General features: G+C 36.6%; 1 protein-coding gene and 2 long non-coding RNA genes across 6 annotated transcripts in view; 1 reads left to right on the top strand and 2 right to left on the bottom strand.

Annotated features, from left to right (window-relative positions):
• Positions 1-267: 267 nt before the first annotated feature.
• Positions 268-1,079, bottom strand: LOC110678852. The gene is made up of 2 exons (XR_002501985.1): positions 508-1,079; positions 268-450 (listed from the first exon to the last, which is right to left on the bottom strand). It is a non-coding gene; the product is annotated as an uncharacterized LOC110678852 (long non-coding RNA).
• A 1,692-nt stretch (positions 1,080-2,771) lies between these two features.
• The window catches only part of LOC5568690 (ADP-ribosylation factor 1), a 59,196-nt gene continuing 45,234 nt past the window's right edge, over positions 2,772-16,733 (bottom strand). For all 4 annotated transcript variants that reach the window (XM_021851932.1, XM_021851933.1, XM_001652465.2 and 1 more), the window contains one exon: positions 2,772-4,547. In XM_021851932.1, coding sequence (XP_021707624.1) covers positions 4,383-4,547 — 165 coding nt within the window. In that variant the 3' untranslated portion in view covers positions 2,772-4,382. The remainder of the gene's footprint in view (positions 4,548-16,733) is intronic.
• On the top strand, positions 13,805-14,466 carry LOC110678713. Its single transcript, XR_002501873.1, has 2 exons — positions 13,805-14,234; positions 14,290-14,466. It is a non-coding gene; the product is annotated as an uncharacterized LOC110678713 (long non-coding RNA).

The following is a 16,733-nucleotide window of genomic DNA, read 5'->3' as shown; positions in this document are numbered from 1 at the left end:
ACGTGGCCGGTAGTTGCTACCTACACGCTTAAAAATATGTATACTAGATTGCTTAAATACCATTCTAAAACCATATTCGGTCTATTCACTCATTCATATGCATTTTAACGATTTAAGCATTGCTTAGTATAAACGAATTTTATATCAGTAAATGATTTTTCGAGAATTATGCATATAATGCTTAAAGTTTTAAAATCATTTACAATGAATAAAATAAGCCATTTTTCTTCAATTTCTGTAAACAAACGCAATGAAAATGTAAGAAAGTTGATTTTTTAAAGCAACGCATTTATTTCCATTTCATTAATATGTGGTGTATGTGTCTGCTACTCATGGTTAAGGTTTCTTCCAATCTGTCCAGCGTTGATCACAATAATCTTCCTACATACTTGAAGCAGTTGTTTACGAATCGCTCACGATGACCGGATTGATAATCTCCCACAAAATAATCTGGAAAAGTTTGAATGATGATGAAATACCGATATGATTATGATGAAATGAACTAACCTTATCGTAATTATTGAATCCAATTTCACCAAATCCGTAACTTCTAATCTCCTCCTGCGGTAAGCTCTCTGAGACAAATGTCCCTTGATGATGGCGTCCTCTGATGAGGGCTGAGCACGCCACAACTGCTAAAAACTATTTTTATGGATTCGGACATTTTCTTCTCCATATATTAGTTATTCTTTTTAGGCATCACTTCAAGACACAGAAAACTGTATTTAAATAAAAATTGGATTGCAAAATATATTGCTATAACGCGTACTATTCGAAAAAAAAGCTTCATAACACAATGTGATTTCGATACCGAACCGAACAAAATGAAATTATATTTTTAAAAGTCCCAAGATAAGCGTATTTCACTATATAAGCACGACGAAAAATAAATCACGGATAAGCTTGGCAAGGTATAAAATAATAAGCTTCTCAAAGATTAAAAACGGATAATATTGAGAAAATAATATAACGTACACTAACTAGTATATTCGTTTTTCTCCGTGTACGTGTGTTTTGATATATTTGATAGAATGCATTTGTAGAACGTATATGAAAATCCAGTGCGTTGTACGAAGTTTTATATCCTGTAAATAAAGAATAAAATAATATATTAATTAGTCCACAGTCCGGGAAGTCTCCTCTCTGCGCCAACTGCAGCCAGTAGGGTAGATGTACCAGTTATGGTCATAGCGGTTCCCTATTTCGCCATAAGTGTTAACTTGAATTTCTTCACATTTTGAAAAGTTTTGTGTGTTTTAGCAGTAAGATAAAGAATGTATCTAGATGTTGAAACATTCAAAAATATAAATAAAAGGTGAAAGTTATCAAAATTTTGCATATGGCCAAATAGGGAACCACTATGGCCATAACTGGTACACTTTCCCTACTTATAGATCAGAAATATCGTAGGTACAAACGCATAAAAGGTACCAAGTCAAAAGGTAGAATAATTAATATCACTTGAGATAGGTAGACATGACACCAAGTAATGAGATATGTATTACGTTGTTTCGAGTTGATTTCCATCATATGTGAACACTTATTTATGTTCAAATAATTCAAATTAATCATTGCTGAACCTTTTTTATTGCATATATAGTTGATTCTTTTAATTGTTGCTTACGAGTTGTTTTGAGGATCGCAAGTTGGTTTTGTTTGGCCATGAACGTTTCTGTAGTCCAGACCGGCACATTTGCCATTATAATTTATGATTCCAGATACCTGCGGATCCATATCGGAGACAAAATATGTATTAATTGCATTATTACAATATAAATATTTACTTACATCGCGCCTTCGAGTAAAAAAAATGGTGTTTTGGCTCCGTTTATTCCATTGATAAGCGGATTTGACTCGTTTCATGGATCATAAACTTTCCTATTCAAAAGATAAAACACAATTATACAGTAGTTCAGTTCACTTTCGTTCCTTTTTATCTCAAAATATTACCAAAATGAGTCCCAATATTGAAATTGTCTAGCGGTTGTTAAAAGTTTTTTTTTCTATAGGCACCATCTTGTTTCACAGGTATGATAGAGAATGAACACAACATACAGCTGTCAAAATGAACATGCCTTGGTATATGAATTTCACGTAAGCTTGATAGGACACGACAGTAAATACAATAGACAGTTTATGTCATTTCTATCGATGTTCCGGTGATTGTTACATATGTCAGGCAACTTCTAGAAAAATTCATTTCTAAGGGGTCTACGTAGCCTTGACGTGTGGATTTTTTTGAGTGTGGGCATAGAGTATCATCGTACCTGCCACACGATATAAGAATGCAAAAATGGTAACTTTGGCAAAGAAATCTCTCAGTTAATGACCGCTATTCTTGTATACGGCGGATACAACAGTCGATCGAATCCTATTCGTTCGAAATCACGGCTCACTTGATTTTGCTGACGTAAAAGGGAATGCAAAAGGCGGCATCCACAAATTACGTAACGCTCGAAGGGGGGGGGGGGGGTAGGCTCAAGCGTTACGATTCATATAAAATTTTAAAAATTTCCATACAAAAAGCGTTACGGATGGGGGAGGTGTCGAAAATTTCCAATTTTAGCGTTACGTAATAAATGGATGCCGCCAAACGGTTTTCGATCGAAAGAGCATTCGAACGTAAACCAGAATAGGGGTGAATAATCGTGGAAGTGCTAATTGAACACTAAGCTGAGAAGCAGGCTCTGTAGTGAGGACGTAATGCCAAGAAGAAAATTTCAAAACCGAGGATTATCATTTCTTTCATAAAAGATTTTATCACTCCAATCTTCGTCTATATATAGTGTTTTTATTCATCTTAATTAAACGTAACTGTTACACTTGTAGCTGTTCTTTTTTGTTTTTGTTTCTTCTTAAACTGATCTGAATGAATGTTTTCGGATGTCACTTCCGGATATCTTTTATTTCCTTCCCATTCCTCTTCTATTCAGCCGTTACGGTTAATCCATTATTAAACTTCTTTGCGTTTCTCAATCTGGTAGCGTCTTTTATTGGTTTCAGTTTTTTTTTCTTCCTTCGTATTTAGCAGTTTATTTCTGTGTCAACTCAGCAGCTGTGTTATTGCAGTCTAAATTCCTCGTTCGCTCCGTTTTTCCCTGTTTAGGGAAAAGAAACGTGTCACTATCTGCCTTCACAAACACACACAATCTGATGACAGTGATATTTTGTTTTATTGATGAGCCTTACTCTCCTGGTCAATGTTGTTCTCTGGTTGGTTGCACTTGCGTGTGTGGTGTGTGAATTGTTATGTTAGTGTGAATTTTTAATCGTTACCCCAAAAAGCCATCCAGACGCATCCACAGCATGGGTTTCGCCCACAATCCAATTTGGAAACTCAAATTCATATCTTTTACTAAGAACCTTATTCATATGCGAATGTTTAATTTCCTCTTAATAACTGTATCCTAGCCATATCGAGTACTAAAATAAGAAGGAGCGATAATAAATAAAAAAAAAACTAGCATACTTCATTTTCTCGTTATAATCCTGAATCAATAAGTGAAACAAAAAAACATATCCTTTGCACAATGAAATAAATTTCTCGCTAAACAATAGTTAATTAAGGCAGCCCCTAAACATTATCTCTGAAAGGTAGCAGCAGCAGTAGTAGTATCAGCAGCAGCAAAAGCAGAAGCGACCGAGGAGACAGGAGATGCAATAAAAAACGGAATAATTTGGGAGGAATACTGGCGATCGGTCGGTACGACCAAGCTATGGGAAAACCCAAGTAATGTTTCTAACTTCACTTCGCCATGCTTAGGTTGTGGTTTTTTTCCGGTAGCACACTCAATAATAAGCACATGTTTTTGTTTGTTTTCAGTTTTCAGATAACGCCCACTTTATTTCAGCTCTCACTTGTATTCCATAATTCTTGCACAGCTTAGCGTATTGTTTTATCCTTTCATGCTAAATTATTTAATACGTTTCTCAGCTTCTGTTTGTTTTCAGTGTGTTTTACTTTATTTTTTATCATTATATTACTTTATATTATTTTCTTCAGTTTTCCAATATAATCATCCACACACACGTTACCTGGCTGGTTTCTGCTTATTACTGTGTTTTGTTTGTTTCTTTGTTTTAAAGAGGGAGTTGGTTTTCGGTTTTCCTTATTTTTGCTACTTTTATTTGTTGGTTTCTTTTTCCTATCTCAATTATCAACGGAGCTCTTCTGTTCTTTATTTTTTTTATCGCTTTCGCTCTCTATTTTCTTGTCTCGATCTCGCTCGCTCGCAATTGCTCGTCCATCTATTATTTCCTTTCCCCCACCATCACCATCTCATCATCAACATCATGCTGCTTCTTCGGCGTGCTGAGGCTGCTTTTTCCTTCTCTATCATCTTCCTCTGTGACCCCCGCCTGCCTGCGCACACATACACAACTTAACGGTTAGCGTTCTTCAGCTGGTTGGATAGCCAGTCGAGACCCTCGTACAAACCGTCGCCACTTGTTGCACAGGTCGCCTGAATGTACCAGTTGCGGTTTCTCAGCGAATGCAGACCCAGCTTGTCGGTGATTTCTGCGGCGTTCATCGCGTTTGGTAGATCCTAAATACGGGATACAGGGAAGATAAAACAAAAAAAAACTTTAAAAGATTTGTTCCAAAATACAATCTAAAAACAATTCTGAAATAAGTTTAATCCTTTTATCTGGTTTGGGTCAACGTCGAATTTTATATCTTTCGATTATTACCGAAAAATAAAAATCGAAAGATGTAAAGCTAATAGAATTATAAAAACACATCTCAGACGAAATAGAGCAGTAGTTCCAAACCTTTTCTGATTTCAGGGTGGCCAGTGAAAAGTCAATTTCAAATTCCCGGTTTTCTCTCGGTTTTTCCTGGTATTTCAAATATATTCCCGGTTTGATGATATGCTAAGAAACATTATTGCGATTTTTTTACCATTTAAAAATACTTTTAAGTACGAGTTTTTTGGTCATGATTCTGATTAATTCCAGTTTGATATAATAGATCCGGCAGAAATATGGACAAACCTTTTTTTAATTATTATTTTGTCAATCTTCAAGCGTCGCGACTAATATTTCAATAGCGCGCTGTGTTCATAAACATCGTAAGAATGCAGCGCCAAATTTAAAAACTGATTTTGAAAAACGGCGACTTGAGGTGCGTCGCGAGTCTCACTGGCGCGATCCGGATGGGTGGTGACGCGACAATATATGAAACGATATTTTACGACGATCACTTTAAGTAATCGTGGAATTTGTAATTGTAATTGCTCAATCCACACCCTGGCAGACAATTATCCGCCCATCTAGACACGGGCTGGGTGAGGACCTACCAAGCCTCCCCCGTTAACATGTCCTATACCGTTTAGCACACCGGGATCTTCCACAAGCAGGCGCCGGAATTAAAGCGGTCCCACAAGCTTCAGATACATTAAATAGATATAGTCCCTCTGGCACTAAACCGAATGGCGCCCTCCGCTTCATCACTAGTACTGCTTCCCCACACGCCAAGCACAATATCGAAAGTAGCGCGTTGTATAGCAAATACAGTACACCACCTCCGACACTATGCCAAATGTACAGGAAAAACAGCACCAGTAAGAAAGCGGAAGGCGCACCACTCGGTTCAGTGCCAGAAGGACTATAAGTATAACGAAGAAGAAATGAAAAGATAGTAGAGTTGGTTCGGTTATTTGATTGCTGAAACGAAAAAAACAGAAAAAACAGAAACAAAGTGTTAACATTAAAACGGGGTTTTATAATTGATAAATGTATCGATAGTTTCTCATCTGTTACGTTTCCTTATCGTAGCGCTGTCGATTTTTTCCATCTCCAGGGTGTTCGTCTCCGCTCGAGCAATGAGGACCATGATGAAATGAGAATATAAAAATGTGAGCATTAGTGTTGATCTAGTAATAGATTAATTTAAACTGCTTTTCATGTGCTAAGTAACTTGTAAACTCCCACTCAATTATGTTTTGTTGGCCTACACGTTTTATTTAGACACAATTTTTATTTAGAAAACTATTTGGATCCGAGATTTTAGGTGCAGATTGAGCATGTTTGATAAAACAAGCATCCTGTTTTCAGTTAAAGAATGTTTATTTATACTGGCTACATACAAGAATTCACTATTGATGTAATATATGGATATTGAAAGTTCCAACGCGCGATTATAATACTTCAGTTTTCGTGCTGTTGTATTGGTGTAAGTAGTGGGAAACCAATCAGTTTGGTGATTCTAACGGTAACAAATAGCAAGACGAAAGGAAAGTTGATAATCTATCATCATTATGATTTCAGTCCTAATTTCATGATCCGTTTAATAAATTCCGCGTATGATTCGGCAATTTTAACAATTTATACATGTGTATTCGAAGAAAACAGACTACGAGCATTTATTACCTGTTGCAAGGTTCCTAAGTGATCAGATATTTATCATTTTCTACAGCCTAATTTAATAATACCTACATTGGGTTGTAACAAAAATTTGATCTTGGGATGTTGATTTGCCTCCTAATCATAGTTTCGACAATAGTCACATGCTTACTATCCCTTATGGCAGTGTTGTTGATTCTATTGTCTATCGCTCATCAGTTTCGCGCCACCCGGCAGGGACTTGGTCCTATGTACCCAATACTCTGCTGTGTCTTAACTTCACGCAATACATTCTGTAGATGTGTGATACAGTTTGCGGAATATTATGATTTATCACTTCGTTCAGATGGAAAATTCTGTTATGGTACCATATTCACATATCAGATAACTCCCACCTGGAACGATGTAATACATCGGAGACATGTAGATTCAGATGTATGTATACGATCTATGCCTAGTTCGGCTCTGATCGACAGGCAATCAGTGTATTCAGTTTTTCAACTAGCTTGAAGCAATGAACGTTTCAAGACAAGCTCTCCACTATATCTGCTAGCAATCACCGGTCGTCGATAGACATTTCGGTTCTTTTCTGCTAAAGATAGATCCGATTGTATGCCAAAGACTATGGCTCATGCTTTTCAATACAGCTGGAAAAACAAGAACTACACCCAGCACCAAATAGTACGTAACTATGAGGCGGACCGGAAGGTTTGATGAGCAATCCCCACCACTTTAAGTAATCGTGGAATTTGTTATAAAAAAGGTCAGTGTTAAAAAAGTTTGACCCTTTTTTATATGATGGGATCGAGTCAATCTTTGAATGAATTATAGTTTAAATTTCAAACGGTCACAGATTTGGTAGACATAAAAATGAATTTATCAATTGTTCAACATTTCGTTCCATGGTCATCAGCATAGAATTTATTGTTATGTTTGATCCCCACAAATCTGGAACATTTTCTCAGGGCAATTATTTCTGATAAAGATTAGATAAAAATCTGAAATGAATTAGAATTTTACCAAGTTGAGCAAGCCATTTTAAAGTCAGTAAGCATCGAAGCGTCCTGTATTTTGCCTAGCTTCGCTACTCTACCCTTTTCCAGTAGAGAAGCTAGGCAAAATACAGGACGCTTTGATGCTTAGTGACTTTAAAATGGCTTGCTCAACTTTCACCACCTAATTAAATTTAAATCTTGTCGCTCCCTTGCGACGCCTATCCACCTATTCATTTCCATCATTTGCTCCTATAGACTCCCTTTAGCTTTGAGTCGCATGACCGCTACAGCCATGAAACAAAATAATATATAAAGAATATGTTCCTGACTTTATTGATTTATTCGATTTATTTATGATTTATTCAGAAGCTTTTGTAAATACAGGGCTGTTACAAAAATCTTAAAATCGTATCCGCGAAAATCGCGACTGGAGAAATTCGATCCGCGCCTAGAAACACCAATCCGCGCCGAAAAATAATCTATTACATTGACATCTTTACTATTCATTATAAAAAAAAATGCGAAAACGTGCATGATCAAAAACTAGTTTTTAATGGTACTTAAAGTGAATATTTTCGCCTTATCTTAAAGTATCTACCATTGAGCAAAACAAGTTGTAGAAAAATCCAATAATTCGAGTTTTACATCAGAAAAATCGTATTCAACAATATCACTCGAAATGTATTTATCATCAACATTTCAATATATTTTTTTGTGAAAATTGTGCAATTCAATAAATGGTAGCGTCACTACAAGCAGAGAGGAGGCCTAGTTTGCAACTATATTTAACACAATTCGATATGATCTTTGCATACAATAGGAGATGCAAAATGAAGTTATTAATGATAACTTAAGAAGAAAAACGTACACATTTAATTTTACAATTTTCTCTCATCTAAGTTCACACTATGTTTTAAGTGGTTATGTTATCGAGAGCCAAACGATTGCCATTAATAAAATTAGATCGTCAATAGTGTATTTTTTTCATGCAATATATGGATAGGCAAACACCATCATATTGTTTAAGAAAATAATGTTGCAAAAATATTGTTTTATTTATGAGATGTGGACTGTTCTTATTTTTATAAAACTTCAAGTCTTAATATTCAATCAGCTTGAGGTAAAAATACTTAAGATTGTTGTGATAATTTAAAAATTTTAACAATTTTTTTTAATGAAAATTGTCATTTCTGTGTGCGTTTGAAATGCAAATATTAAATGCGGAAACATCAAACGCGGTAAGATTATTCATAAGAAATGCGATGTCAAAGATAGATTTTTCTTGCTAGCACTGATGCCACATACACAGATTTATCTGTAACTACACATATTATTACTTGTTCTTGCCTACAAATCTCTGTGATCAAAGATCACAGGTTTTTTAGATACAGATTTTAGGATATTACACAAGTTTGGGACATGGATGTGGAAGATATTGAGAAAAAAATGCCATTACTCTGATTATTTTTTTCTTGAATTCTTTAGAATTTTAAATTTTTAGGAACAATTACGCATTTCCTTCTAAGTTTTAGTAGAATAACTTCAAATCAAAAATTGTTGACATGCCAAGAACAGCCATAATTAGTTTGTAAAGGTTCTTTTTGAAATAAAAAGTTAAATTTCAATTTTTTGCGCAACACAGATTTTTACCAAGATTTTTGGAGGTTGATTTAAGATAAAAAAGATTTTTTCAACCTAAAACACGGATGAAATTCGAAAATAATGTGTCAACACTGCTTGCTAGGGCGGCGGTGATTTATGTAATCGTTGCTAAGTGTCCTTTGATTACTTTGTGTTACCGCATTTAGAGGACGTTTACTTAACATTTGCATCTCAAATGCAAACAACAATACATTTTTTTTCAGTAATATTCATTAGTCATTGGTAGTACATTGGACTATACATACCCGTTCACCTTAAAATGCACTTTGAAGCACAAAACCATATCACGCACAATGTATGGAACCTTAAATGTCCCTCACAGCTTCAGAAAATCTTTCTGCTTTTAAATTTGTTTTCAATCCGCCATGAAACAATTTTCCTTTCGCATTCACTTTTCAGCTCTTCTGAGTTCAATTTTTTGAACTGATCAATGTTCAAGCCCACTTGATCTCTCCTTCAAAAAAATGAACTGGAACGCAAACTGAACACGTTCAAATGCAACACTGTTGCTTTCTATTAACTTCAAGTAATTTTTATCTTCTAGATTTACAATGCTCTTCACTGACAAAACTCCTAATTTGACTGCGGAGCTATATATTGTTTTAAACTTTCCTATTGATGATAAGATTTCATAGGGTAACCAACTATGACTGCAGCCCCAGACAACCAGAAGTCGCATGAAAGTTCACGTAATAACTCGTTTATTCATACAAATTACATCAAACCCGCAACACACGGTGGGTAAAATCGTCTGATTGATGAGTTTCCTCGCATAAAACGCTGTTTTTCTGAGTTCATTTGTACATTTTGTTTCGTCTCGTACACTCGTACAAAGTAAGACGAATCAATCCGTAGCAGCTGTCAAATCAACATTTGTTATCATAAGTTAAGTCGCTTAAGATCACAGGTTAGTTCGGAAGAAAATTTATACACTCGCATTGTATGTTATTGTTCATCACATAATATATGCACGTATATCGCCTCCACTTTTGTACGTAGAAGGCCTTTTCGCCACATCTCATAAGTGAAATTTTGCACATACAAAGCCTCCAGGTGATTTCATTATACGTACATTTTGGTTGTCTGGGGCGCCAAAACTCAGCCAGAGTGTCCGCATATTATCCCCACAAATTCCTACATGGTTTAATGTCTTGACATATTATATTCATTCATGTCTGATTTCAGATATTTGAAAAACCAAGCCAAATGAGCGCCATTTTCTAAGATTTTTTACGAGAAAGAAATGAAATTTTCTATTTCCAGTTTAACCTATTTAACCAAAAACCTACCGATCGCCGTAAACACAAATAAAAAATTTAGATTAGTGTCATTAAGAATTTAGGGAAGAACGATCTCTTGATTGCCTAGCGACCCTCGAGAAATATGACTTCAAATAAAATGAGAATGGTTTACAAATAAAATGTTACTGTTTTTTATATTTCCCTGAACAACATTTTCGATATCAGTGACTATACTAACTAAACTTTAGTGCTCTCAAAAAATTCATGTCTCAATTTTTTGTTTTAAATAGAATTTTTCTAATTATGAAATCACGACTGTATGTATATAACTGCAATTTTTGTTGCATGATTTGGGAAATCCGCGATTTTCGCGACAGAATTTTATCCACCCGCGATTTTCGCGCTTGGCTGGCCAAATCCGCTACAAATCCGCGAAAATCGCGAAATCCGCGAGAATCGCGAAATTCGCGCCTGTTGTAACAGCCCTGTAAATATCCACTAAAGTTTAGATCGTGCTGGTTAAAACATTACTTGGTATGCACAATTTTCCCGGTGCTAATTGAAATTCCCGTATATTTCCCGGTTTTCTCCCGGTGATTCGAAATTCCCGGCTTTTTCCCGGTTTTCCCGATTTCCCGGTGCGCTGGTCACCCTGTGATTTGCAACCCCCTTTGAGATTCCATAAATGTTTTGCTGCCCTAAAATAGGTAGTCCTAAAAAATCAAAAGGATTTTCCATATTGACAAGAGTCTGCCAAGGGATTTTACAGAAAGAATCTTAACAGAAGTCTAGTAAGAAACCCTACCATAATGATAATGAGAGTATTTAACTAGAAAATCATGCAGAAATTTGATGAAATGTACATAGCATTTTAGTTAAGGTTTCCTACAAAATATCTAAATCATTCTTTGTCTCTCACAATAAATCACGGGAAACTGGAATCCGAATTGAAAATAGCCGGGAGACGCCGAATATCTAGTGAGAAATACGCCTCAAAAATTCGGATTGCCATAGGTATCCACCAAAAATTTTACCGAGACATCTCCAACGACGCTAGGAACCAACAAAGTCTAAGATGGGGTCAATTATCTACCAGAGAATTTACAAATCTTCTAATAGTCAAGTTGTAGATGGCTGACTAAAATCGAAGTAGCGACTTCGACAAGGGCGAAAAGCCACGTCAATCAGTACTTCAAAGTTACAGCAAATAATATTTCTCCAGTTCGAATGAAATCTCGTATCTTCTTGATGGAGCCCATCAGCGCCTGCACAGTGGAAACGGACACGGAATCAGCGCATTCTTTTATTTCATACGCTTCAGCGAAGTCGCTGCTATGGAATTGTACAATATTGTTCGATTGGTCGAAACACCGGCCAATCGGAGGATTCATTAGCTAGAGATAAAAATCTATTTTGTTGGTAGAATACCAACAGTCACTTTATTCACAGTCTGGAGAATAGAAAATCCCAAGAACTGGCAACGTGATAATCTCACTAATGTCATTTTTTTCTTCATTTGCACCGCCTGCACCTTTTTCCAACCGGTGTAGCAAAATTTGCACGCAAGCCGTTTTTTTTTATTCCACAGGTTGCGAGCTGGGAGTTGCCCAGGATGTGATGGAGTTCACAGAGGGCTCTGATGAACCTTCATAAAAAAAACACTAAACATCGAATGCAACTCTGTCAAAACGACCGGTGCCGCTTAAAGTACCAAAGCACCCTAGACAAAACTAACAGGAGTGCCAACTGACATATCAGGATTGATGCCAGTAAGATCCTGATTATGTCATACTGGTCGCGATACAAACGGACAAGGCATGGAACCAGGGCTGTTAAGAATCATGAAGCCGGTCATTTGACATTGACGAAACCAGTCTTCTCACTGTCACCAGGCGAAGCTATATTTCATGGGCTCCGTCAGGTCGCAATTACGGGGCTCTCAAGAGAGCAATTGTAATGTTGTTTTGCTTTAAAAAATTTCTAACTTATTTCGGAGAATTTCAGAAAGCGAATGTGTTTTACAGGTAAAGTGGGTATGCTTTCATGATTTGAGCTATATAAATAACAATCATACCAGATAACGAGCTAAAAATTGTTTAGTTTAGAATTCCGTCACAAGCCATAGCGACGGAAATATGGAAGAGAATTGAGTTTGTTTGAGTTTGATTGGCCGCCCGTGGATGCTACTCCAGTATCGCCAGATCAGCTGCACTTACACAAGGAACCGACCGAATGACTGCTTGGGACTAACAGGCATCCTCAGTGTATAAGTGCTGGTGATCTTCTATTTTTAGGCAACAATGGTGCCTGCCACGTCAGAATGCACACCAATGTTGGGAAGTGGAAGGAAATGATGTTGCGCTTAGGGATCATCCAAAAATGACGTCCATCATTAGGGGGAGGGGGGCGGGGGTCTACAAAGTGTGACAGTACATGTAGAAGGTATTGGAAAAAGCGTGACAGAGGGGAGAAATTTTCTCGATTCCCCGGGCATAGAGTATCTTCGTACCTGCCACACGATATACACATGCAAATATGGTCAATCGGCAAAGAAAGCTCTCAGTTAATAACTGTAGAAGTGCTCATAAGAACACTAATCTGAGATGCAGGCTTTGTTCCAGTTGGGACGTAACGCCAGAAAGAAGAAGAATAGAAAGCAAGTGAGAGATATACAACTACAAAGTACGAGAAAAGGGACGAGCCTGGGATTGAACCCATGACCTTCTGCTTATGAAGCAGAAGCGGTAGTCATCAGACCACCAACCCCGTCAACGGAAATATTAAAGAGAATTTGAAGAAAACTTCTGTCATTCAATGTCTCGCCGTCCGATGACAGAGAGAGAAGCTTCTATGTAAAAGTCGCGTGACACCTTCTATTTACATAGAGCTTAGTGTCATTTGAACGCACGAAGACTAGCATACGTTCGTCATACCCAGTTTGTTTTTGTTTTCCTCAAAGAAACTTGCACACGCTTTCCTGACTCATCAAAATGCATATGGAAATATTACCCAATTTGAAAAATTTACTTCCGGATTCTGGGTGTTTTTCGAGACAGAGTGCATATTGTTTTCCTTCAAGATTCACAACCACATCTACACTAGGGCACCCATACCATTGGGCGTGATAACCAATATTGACGCATTCGTGCACTGCATGGAACTACGAGTAGGAGTGCTTTGAGCACATTAGGACCAACACAACTAAGGGTAAGTAACGGTAATGCACTGGATAATATGCGTTGAGGCTGGCCGGCAACATTCTGCTCTCTTAGTAGGGTCGGGTGACACTGACCCGAAACGACGAGTGGGCTAATGGCGAAGGCTGCCCCCGTTTCGTAAAACCATGGCAGGCCTTAGACTGCCCATACTCGCAATACAGTCCCATTAGGAAAATCATCATGTCAAGAAAAACGCATCTGAACCTTATTGCAAAATTTTTCGTAACGCCGCTGGTGGCAACATAAAATTCTGGTGGAATTACTCAACACATTATCATTACAGTATAAGAAAATACTCAACAAATAAAATATTGTTAATGCAGTTGATTTTACTGTACAAATCCAAGATAATAGCAGGTGGGACTCGTTATCCAAGCATTTTTCTCATCAAATGCAAATATACCCGCATACACACTTAGTTTTTCTTTCGTTGTTCGGTAAATTTTGTTACCGAAAGCGTACTGTAAATAAATATTCAACTGATGTTTCGGTATTTCAAACGAGCTTTACCGAAAAAACGTTCACAATTAGGCGAATTCAAAGAATATTTGTTTGTTTTCACCGAAGTCGTCATTTTATTTACCGAAAAACATGTAAACCATTTAGATTCACCGTAGCCAGTAAAAGTTTACCGTACTTCGGTACCTAGTGCTACGGTGCTTTACCGAACAATTGGTAACTTGTGTTTTTAACCGCCATGTTTATTTTTGTAAGCAAAAATATAGGTACCGTGAGAAAAAAGAACAGTGTCAGGCATCGTAGAATAGATCAAGGTAAATAAATCAAATTAGATTTACTACAGAATACTAAAAATAGTTATTTTTGTAGATGGAAGTTGACCCATCGAAGACAGAATCGGCGGCACCAGTTTTGTTCGCTAAAAGGAGCGAATAGCTGCAAACGTCCCGCAGGACTGTTGCATATAGTGGGTAATCAATGGATTATTCAATTGCAGCAGAATTTGCAACTTACTTTTGATGGTAGAATCGCTAACAGTGAAATATTTATAAAAAAATAAACATGTCGAAACGATCTTGAAATGACTTCGATCATTTCTTCATACATCACAATACATCGCCATTATTTTTTTTTTTTGTTTTTTCATTTTTGATTATCCTATCCAATTCTGACTGCCTGCAAATATGAACAATGCGTTCGGTAATTGAATGAACGTTACAAATCGTTCGTGAATAGTTACCGAACGAATTGTAATGTTTTGACAGCTGTGTTTTGATTTGAATTACGGATTGTTCGGTTATTATTAAGTTTACCGGAAGCATTACCGAACGCTCAGCGGTTTATATTTCGGTAAAAAAATTACCGGAGTTGGTGATATTTTCTAAGTGTGTACCAGTCCCATTAGTTGGGACTCGCTTACTTTGTTATCACGCACCTTGACACATTTGTTGGCAAGTTTACTACATCTTCCAAAGCACTTTTCCTTTTGCTAAAATTAGTGCTATTATCTTTTAATTGCAATAGTTTCATTAAAATAATCAACTATACGGTGGTGATAGTGACAGTGTTCAAGACATTCCTGGGCAAGATGATAGTGTTGCGGCCAACCAATATGAATAGTTCCCATCAATTCATCAGCAGTACGTCTATGCTCGGTTGGAAACATAGGTAATAGCTATCAAGGCATATAATCGGGCAAGCTTTGGTAAGCCTGATTTCTACAATACTGTTAAAAATTTCTAAGATATGCCTTCTTATTTCTCAGCATTAGTTATCGCTAAAAAACAGTTTGACCAGTCGACGATACCAGTGGTGATGTGCGTATGCCCATGTTGACCCAAAAAGCTTTCCCCTCCATGTCGTTGGAAAATGAACCTACCGGAAGCGGAGACTTTGTTACTAATTGGCCACAAGACGAGAGATGTGACAAGTATAGCTTTGACTTGGAGGAAAGCTATTTATATTATTTTTTGTTTAGACTTTCGCAATATGTTTCAACCATTAATATCACCAGAAGCATTCTGGAAACAATGAAGTCATGTCCAGCAAAAACTACATTCTTCTGGAATAAAAGTGACTTAAAATACTTAAATTAGTAGTATTTCTTTTTCTTTTGAAATGAAAACTAAGATGCAAGATTACAGGAATCATAACAGGAAAGGGTTTGCTTGAATTTCATCGTAGTCTACTAGTGGGACTGTTATGCGGGTACATTCAATATGGGACGCGCATAGTTTGATATTTTTTTCTCATTTTGTCCATACAAAGATACCATTTTAGGTATGCTACCAAGAAGTATTCTAATAATAAGTACGATTCATGAAGAAAACTAAAAAATGATGAAAATTCAAATGGGACTGTTATGCGAGTATGGGCAAGAGTATGTTCCAAATCCGTCGCCTTGTTGGGGTTTATTCATAAATTTCATAACGCCAAAAATGGCTATTTTCGACACCCACCCGACCCCTCGTAACGCTTTTTTATGAATATTTTACAAATTTTGTTTGTATTCCATCATAAGGGTGGAAGAAGGCTCAGATGCCATTACCGGACTTGCGCCGATCCGGCTCAGAACATAGGGGAACGCGGGGCAGTATGGTCATACGGGGTAAAATGGGCCACCTTTCATTTGAGCTTAAAACACAGATTTTGATCTCGATAACCTTAGGACCTTATAAAGTATGCTTCAATTAGTCACCACCGTGAAAACTACGCAAAAATATGATTTTGAATTTCATATATCGATAAAAATCTGAAACCTTGATGCTACTATGAAAATCATAAGATTTTGGATGTAAAAGTAAGCTTTGCATAAAGTTTTGTTTATGGACTTCAATTTTTTTCACCGCAGTTCGTTCTTCCATTATTCATAGGCATTATGTGCACGAAATTGTATTGATTCTAGAATAAATTTTCAATAAAACATAATTTATATGAAACATCTAGGAACAGGGCAATATGGTCATAGCCGGTCAAGGCTATATTATCACAAAAATAACATGTCATTTTAGCAGTTTCATTGTAATATTGTTATCGCACGTGATTTCAACTAAAACCAAAATTTTTAACTGGTTAAACTTATTTGAACGACTATGTTTGAAAACTGAAGCTCTTAGAACCAAGATTTATTGAACTGTCAGCAAAACATACCTTTTCATGATTCAAATAAGACTTCAACCCAGTTTTTGTACTAAACTCTATCATACATTATTGTCTTCTTCTAAATTAAGCCTTGCAAACGGTTTTCCAATTAAAATAATAAGATTTAGTATGGTGGCTCATATTACCATTTCGCCCCGTATAGTGTAGAGTCA

Source organism: Aedes aegypti, chromosome 3 (genome assembly GCF_002204515.2).
Source record: "Aedes aegypti strain LVP_AGWG chromosome 3, AaegL5.0 Primary Assembly, whole genome shotgun sequence".
NCBI classification, from domain to species: Eukaryota; Metazoa; Arthropoda; class Insecta; order Diptera; family Culicidae; genus Aedes; species Aedes aegypti.
Note: the sequence above shows the minus strand (reverse complement) of the source record. Positions and strands in the feature narration are given on the sequence as shown.